An 8,061-nucleotide genomic window follows, 5' to 3' on the forward strand; every position below is an offset into this window, starting at 1 on the left:
GCCAAACTGCTCTAGTTTGCAGTGAGTCTTCACTTGAATTTGTCATTTCGTACTGACAAGTGATTAAACTCAGCCATTATAGATCCTTATTGCAATTCAGATTCTATTTCAAGGAAGATAGGTTAAACATTTTGAACATTTTTTTTAATTCCATTTCCCACAGCTACTAGAGTACATAACTGCTGAAATAACAGCACTTCAATCAAGAAAGCAAGTTCACACGTTTCCCAGAATTTTCAATAGCAAGCATGGGTATTGAACTTTATGGAAAACCCTCCACTGTCCACAAACTGTCATGCATTAAGCCACTGATGGTGCCATTGGCAAAAGTATTCTAGGTGCTGGATCAGCCATTGTTTCTTTATAGTTTGCTGGCTGATCTTGTTTTGGGCATTATCATGACTTGCTTGACAATGACCCTTACTTTTGCATTTCATCTTCTGTGTTAATTAATGTACTTAAACTTGCTATAGTTAATTTCAGTGCTGGTCAAACCATTCACATTCATACCTACGGTATGAGTCCAAACAAGCATATGTGTAAATCTCCACATAATTCACTATGCTAGTGGATACAGTTGCATGCATGAAGGGTATATCTGCATGCACATCAGCCAGTTATGAACATCTTAAGACCTGAGCTCTCAAATGTTAGACTTTTATGTAGAGCTGTGTTGTCATCAAATGTGATATGTTTGCACAAACTTAAATGCCATTTCTGAAAAAAGAACACGGAGGGAGTAATCTTAACTCAAAGCTAAATTCAAGTAATGTTCATATATAGTTTCTGTAAAATACTTAGAAATTAAATTTTTTTGCATGGTGTGTATTATTACATTTTAAGCTACTTTCTTCTTTTTCATATATCAATTTTCATTCTTCTTCTAGCAGTAATGAAAGATTTGGCTCAGCAGTGTCTGATGCCACATTCCAGCTTTAAGTTTCCACTTGTCGTTGCCAGGTACTAACTCTAAAGTATCTCTTTTTACTGAGAACCCTTCCAAAAGGTGCAGCTGTGTGCTGGTTTCATCTTGCACTTTGTAGCTGTGTTGGCAACCCTTGAACGTAAGGTATGCTCTCATCTCCCACACGTTGCCATTGCCTTAGAGCTGTTCAGGCCTGTCTGTATCAGGGAGAGTGAAGAGTTTGCAGATTGGAGTGAACCCCAGCTTGTGGTTCATCTTACTGGTTCTCACTGTGGCAAGGTAAAAATAGAGCTAGTGGAAAATCCAGGTTTTATCATGTGTCGTCAGAAGCTTTCTTACTATCTGGAGACCCGCTACCAGATTTGTGACTAGAAAGAAGACTCGAAAGCTGTATGACTTTTCAGCTTTTCAGAACTTTAAAATTTTGGAGACTCTGGAATTTTTTAAAAAATCCGGGAATTTGGGGGAAAAAATGATTGCTTTAAGTGAAAAACTGATACTGGATTGTAGCAAAGGGATCTACAAAGTTGCTCAGATTCTTAAGAGTGGATTTAGTTCTTCAAACCTCTGTGCTGTGCTACAGCATGCTTCAAAGCCAAAGATACTTTTGAAACCAGGTACTAAATGCCGGCTGCATGTGAGCTTTTTTTCACTTCTCCTTTACTAAAACTGTCCTATCTGAAAAGTGTTCATTTCCCTCCATAGATCTTAACATGCATGCTGACTTTTCTTCTGGAACATCTAATCTAGATTCAAGACTTCTTTAAGCATAACTTGTATTCTGGCTCTGGGAGTGAATCTGTTTTTTTCCAAAATTAACTGTAGTTTTCTCCAGTTTAACCTCCAGCATTACCTCTCAGTATTTTGAAACTAAAGGACGCTGTTTCCAAACTGGGCTGTCTTCTGTGTAAATGTTATAAACTTGCTTCAGTTCTATAAGTACTATCAAGTAGGTTTTTCTTTTTTCTGACATATGCATGTTTTGTGAAGTCTTTTGCCTTTTAATGAACGTAATTTTCTATTTTGTGCAAAACTAGGGAAGTTTAACATACAAGTCAGTATGATGCTATGAGTTAATTGCACTGGAAGTGGCACAATGAGTAGGAAATCCTAGAACAGGTGGGAGGTTAGGTTATTTTAATTTGTTAATTCCATCTCCTAAATGTTGATGAGGTGAATGTTTTTCTCAATGTTGCTGAGCACTATAACTTGGTGACTTTGGACATACTCCTCTGTCATTGCTGTGTTGAAGGTAACTGTGGTTTTGTACCTGCCATTTTGCATGTGTATGTGTATGTTTGTGTCTTTGTGCTGTAGAACTTATACTCACCAGTGTGTGCATAGTATTAGAAGAGACATGAATATCCTGGGTTTTCAGTCAAATACACAATTTTTTTTTACAGTTTACGTATTTATGGAATAGATTGTAATTATTTTAAATGCTCTTTTCATATCTAGAAGTTCAGCAATGTCATAGGTAGACGGAAGTTGCCAGTTCTGAAGAAAAGGAATGGGATATAGGGAGGAAGAGACATCAGAAATACTCTGAACTTCTAAAATGTTAACATTTTTCTAATCGCATATTTTAGGGTGTCAGAGGAGTATTGGAAATCTTTCCTTTTAACCAGTGTGACATTTGCTTTACATACATATGTTCTGTAGACATATTACAGATTTTGCAAAAATGTAAAGGTAAATGCATAGCTTCCAAAAGCCTTTCACTTTCACTAAGAATATTATTGATCCAAGCATACTGTACAACAAAGAGATTTAGTAACAGATTATGATACAAACCTAGTTTATAACCCAAGATCCTCCTTAAAGTGTAGTTGAAAAGCTTTGAGTGTCAGGTAGATTGTAGGAAGAGGCACTGTCTGTTCAGATAATCCGGATAAGGTTTAGATCCTTTTGTCCCATGGAGACAAACCGGCTTCTGTAGTGTCTTTACTCACCCTGCAACAGTTTCTTCCCATGAACTGAAGATTTTCCCAGATACTGGGTTCTCCTTTTTTGCTTGGCTTGGACTTCATCTATCATGTAGAAAATCTGTATCTAGTGGGAAACAGAATTATTTTTCTAAATACACTTCGTTTATAGGTATTTGGAGTGTATCTTTTGCCATCATTTCGAGGCAGTTTGGTTAATGCAAGAAAGCATAGCTCTCTCTGCTGCCCGGTAGCCTGGATGGACCATCCCTGAACTGCCACGCTGAAATCTTTCAAATGTCTGTCTGGTTTGGCTTTGGTTCTCTGTCTCTGTTTCTTCATCTCTCCTTTCTTTCATCAGTTTCAGTTAAGATTGTTGACTGTTGCTGTATGCTGCCTGCAGCTGGAAATACGAGATGAGCATCTTTGTTGAGAGATGGTACAATTTCATTGTTGTTATGCAAGAGGGGAAAGGTGTACTTAATGCACCTAAGGGAGTAGAAAGTTACTTTCGTAAGTTAAAATATGTAAACTCTGTTCTTAAAACCTGTTCTTCTGCTACCACGTAAGAGATGCATTTTATGCTCTTAGCATTCTGTGAGTCTGTTCATAATCTGAGTATTTTCATATGACTCTGACCTTTTATATGACTCTGACCTCATCTTTCATTTATTCTTTCAATAGATTTGCCCTCATCGTAAGATACATTCATAGTTTGAGGTCAAAAGGAACTATTTGGTCTGAATATTACAAATCAAATGGTCTGTACTTCAGCATGCCTCAGCAGAGGCTTCCATTTGAGCTCAACTTGTGCTTGATAAAGCAGATGCAGTGTTAAGCTAAATGGTGTTCCAGATGGAACCTGAAAGTGGTTTGAAGATGTAAAGAGATGGAAAGTCCATTTCTTCCCTGAGTAGCTTGTTCTGCATTAGTAACTATACTTAGAGATCTGCTGGACAGCTGCACCTTTATAACGTGTGCTTACTTTGAATCTAGCTTTTAATCACAGTGTTATACTAAGTCAACTATCTGGCAAAATTTTAAGAGTTTAATTACATCTACTCGTTTGCATTTTTCACCAAATTAAGGTGCCACCAAGCAAGGAAGTAGTATGATTTTTAACAGAACCTATCCCCTGAAAAGCTATGCAGATAATCCTTAGTTATAGTGCTGTCTTTTATTGATTTATCATATGAGTCTAGTATCAGGTTTTCCTTTATTTTGCCCAGGACTGATAATGGAACTAGCATATAGTCATCTTACTTGTCCTTTCAGAGTGCGGATTGGACATTTGAACTCTTCTGATCCCCAGGAATTGCTCTGATTTTCCACAAGTCGTTAAAAAGTAAGTCAGAAGGCCAGAGATCTAGTTAGGCAACTCCTTTTGGATTCCTGAATGCTCATTTGCTGAGCCTCCTAAGTTAAACTGTTACGACTAACAGATGTTTTTCTAATGTCCTTTCATCATTACCATACCATCATTATGCTTCCTTTTGCAAGGGACATGTCTCAGTGGCCCAGTATGGTCCAGTTCCATTACTAGTTTGTAAACAATGTTTATTGTCTTTTATTTCTCTCCTCAGTTTTGTGCACTTCCACACTTCTGTTCCTTCTTTGCTCGTACTACTTTTAAATTGTTAGCATTTTTAGAAAGTTACGTAATAGTTGCTTCCAAAATAAGGTGCATTCTCAGCCAAAATTGTCTGCTTTCTCTTTCTCAATTGTGGTATATTTAAATTTTTTGTTATCTCAAAATTTATCATTAAAAACTTTATTAATTTTGCTGTTGTGGGGGGTTTTATTCCTTTTTCTCCTTCTTAGTTATCTTCATAATGTTATTCAGTTTCAGTCTGCTAGAAATACAGAGAATGCATGTGTGTTCATGTATGTATGCACATGCATGCAGGCACAAATGTGCATGTGTGAGTTTAAGAATTGCCCTCTGTTTGTGGTGAGTTTAATCAGGCAGAGATCACCATCACTTAAGAAACTGGCAGCTTTTACTTCAGTGATTAAGCTTTGTTTATTGAGCATAATCAGATCCATCAGACTATGCCAGGTGTTTCTGGCAGTAGTTTAACAGTATCTTTATGTGGATGTTCTTGCTTTTCAGTAGTTAAACAGGACTGCCTTAAAACTTCTGAATTACTCTTTTGGCAGAAGTAGTGCATTTAGAGATAGGTGGTCCCTCACATCACAGAGCCAGAACATTCTCTTATACAGTATGTTCTCTCCATGAAGAAACTGTATTACATGAAAACTGACTTTGTATAAAATCCATATGCAGGTTGGTTTGAATCTACAAAGTGTCCCTTTCTGATTATACCCGTTTATTCTTAACCAGACATTGAAGCAAGAATTCTCTTTTCTGCGAGAAAACTATACTGTTAGTAGCATTATGCTTGAAAATTGAAAGCAAACGGCAATTACTGAACTTTTGTGTGAGTGTGAAATACTTGTTTCTACTGCTATTCCAGGCCTTTCTAAGTCTGTTTTACCCAAGGGATCAGCAGCTCCCAGATGGTAGAGCGTTTAGCTCCCTCATCTGGTGAACACTGAATGTAAATGTTTCAGGCCCGAAGGGTTTTTTTCTTTTCTTCTTTACATTGTATTTCTTCCCATCCATAGACCTCAAACTTCTATTGTGTGTTCTTTTCCTAGGCTATGTGGAGGGCAATTCTAGGACTGACTGAAGTACCTAAAAGAAAATGCTATAAAAATGTAATTATCATCATTTGTATTCAGCTTTCTTGATTATGTGTGGAGTGTTCTTTTTTTAGGCCTGACAAGAGAGGTGATTGTTCCGTACTTATAAATTAACTAGTTGCATTACTTACCTTTACTTTCATAAACAGAAATTGCATTCACCTGTAGCTTGGCTTATTTTTCTTCTTTTTCTTTTACAGCTTTTTCACTTCCAGATCTTACAGAGCAGTTTGCACCTCCTGATGTCGCTCCACCGATTCTTATCAAGATAGTGGAAACGATTGAAAAGAAAGGTAGGCTGAAGAATGGTCTACCAAGGTTTTTTGTTACTTATGTGAGCCAAGACTGCAGAATCAGATCCAGAGCTGACGTCTTCCCTTTCTAGAGTTGTGAATGCATCACATTACTTAACAGATATGAAATAATCTTATTTAAGGTTTGTTGCATTGGTTACTGCTTAGTAGAGGCTACTTGGACTATAGGAGCAAACCAAAGCTTAACTCAAATGACCTTCAATAACTCAACTAGTATAAGTATTACTGAAAGGTAAAGAAAAAAAGGTTTTGATATTGCTTTTTGGTATTTTAACTGATAAGCACCCTTAAGTTGGACATGGAAATGCTATCATAACATTGAATTGGATACATAGCCAAAAAAAGTAATGTTTTGCCCCAAAGCAGGGGGGGAAATAAGAATTAAATATGAAAAAGTTACAAGAACTTTTTACACTCAAGAGACAATTCTTTATTGCCACTGTATGCTGAGCCACCTAGTGTTAATTTTATGGTTTTTTGCTCTCTTGCTTTCCTATGTTGATGCCTCTCCATCCTTTTTAGGTTTTCCCATTTCTTTTACTGTGTATTGCCTCTTTTGCCCCATTTTTTTCCTGGCTCCTCCTCTGATGTCACCTTCATAATCCTGGCGAAGTAAGGAGCAGCTCAGTGGGTCCTACTCATTCAGTGGCTTTACAGCCAGGGAGAAAGAGGAAAAGTGATACCCTGATCAGACTCAGGCTGCTGTCCTTGGGGACATAGGTTCTCAGATACTGTTTTGACACTTCAAGTACTGCTTCCAGGAAATGCCACTGATAGAACTCAATTGTCAGTGCTCTGCATCCCTGGGTATGGTCTCTTTCCTTGTGTCTTCTCTATTTTCTCTGGAGTAGGGCAGTTGCAAACAGAATCTTTCACACGAAAACATTGTATTGGCATCTTTTATTCAGTTGGATTATCAGACATATTATAGGTCATTTACAGACATTTTCTCTCACGCCACTGATGTGACACACACCCTACATAACACTGTGAGATTACAGGCTCTATGGGTAGTCAAAGGTGACCTCAGAGTTACCTGTCCCACGTCTCTCTGTCTCTGTTGACTGCATAGGCTGCCCAAGGTTAGGCGTGATTGTAACTTTGAAGTCTCTGTTAAATTTTTAAAACTAATTAGGATGTGTCAGAACTTTTGTCATGTCCCTGATCCATTCCTGTGGAGTGGCCTGACTCAGACTGCTCACTTCTTATCCACCTGAAAGACATGGTGTTTCCAGCTATCATATAGAATGTAAAGGAAGATCTGGTTCCCATGTTGCTCCTGCAAGCTGTTTTCTTCTGTGGAGTGTGTGAATCTGTTTCCTAGTCCTGGCTGTCTATAGCCAGCTCATGGAATGTTGTACGGAATATGTGGGACTGCTGGCACCTCTCCTCTTCCTTGACCAGCTTCTTCTGTAGAGGCAGCAGTTTCAGGTACAAAGAGGTGTCCTGAACCTTAAAAAGCAGTCCCATTCGGTACTGTGGTAGGTGGATGGTGGTGAGAGAATATTGCTAATTTATACTGTAAGTACTTATTTGAAGAAAACAGAAGTATGTTGTTTCATGGCAACAGTCATGGGAATATTAATGTTTCCCTTTGATTTTGTTTTGCAGGTCTGGAGTGCTCAACTTTGTATGGAACACAAGGCTCAAGCAGCTCAGCAGAATTAAGACAAATTCTTGAATGTGGTTAGTACAGTTCTCTTCCTTAAAACATTAGATGGATTTTGTGGTCAGGCTGCACTCCCTTTATTTGCTCCCCTGTGCGGCTTGTATGTATGTGCTGATTCTGAATAATATAGTATAAAAAAGACAAATATAAGTGAAAAAGTCTTCTAGCTGTTACGCTTAATACGAAAGGTATTTCTCACTTTTGCAGGTGGTTTTTTTTTAGGTGCTCCACTGCAGTTTTTTTCCAAGAATAATTATTTTAATCATTTCTTGGCCACTTGCTCATTCAAAGGACTGACAGTCTAGCTGCGCAGAGAAAAACAAGATGTTTTGTTCAGAAGCGAGATAAAGATAGGCTATTCCTGTAAGGCTGCAGGTTATTATTTTGTAAACAAATGGCCTTTTGTTTACATACAGTTCTGTGTGTGCATTTTTTTTTTGTCCAGTAGGTGGGAAGGCAGGAGCTGCACATTCCCTGCCTGCTGCAGAGACAATGCTGGAAGGGAAAGCGAGAGGTGAATTA

The 8,061-nt window shown here is 38.0% G+C and overlaps 1 protein-coding gene across 1 annotated transcript in view; it reads left to right on the forward strand.

The window, feature by feature from the left end:
* PIK3R1 (phosphoinositide-3-kinase, regulatory subunit 1 (alpha)) overlaps positions 1 to 8,061 on the forward strand; it is a 51,005-nt gene that overhangs the window by 21,890 nt on the left and 21,054 nt on the right. Inside the window, exons 2-3 of the mRNA XM_010137929.1 lie at positions 5,757 to 5,849; positions 7,482 to 7,556. Of these exons, the coding sequence (XP_010136231.1) occupies positions 5,757 to 5,849; positions 7,482 to 7,556 (168 nt within the window). The remainder of the gene's footprint in view (positions 1 to 5,756; positions 5,850 to 7,481; positions 7,557 to 8,061) is intronic.

This window comes from Buceros rhinoceros, unplaced genomic scaffold (assembly GCF_000710305.1).
Source record: "Buceros rhinoceros silvestris isolate BGI_N320 unplaced genomic scaffold, ASM71030v1 scaffold56, whole genome shotgun sequence".
NCBI lineage: Eukaryota > Metazoa > Chordata > Aves > Bucerotiformes > Bucerotidae > Buceros > Buceros rhinoceros.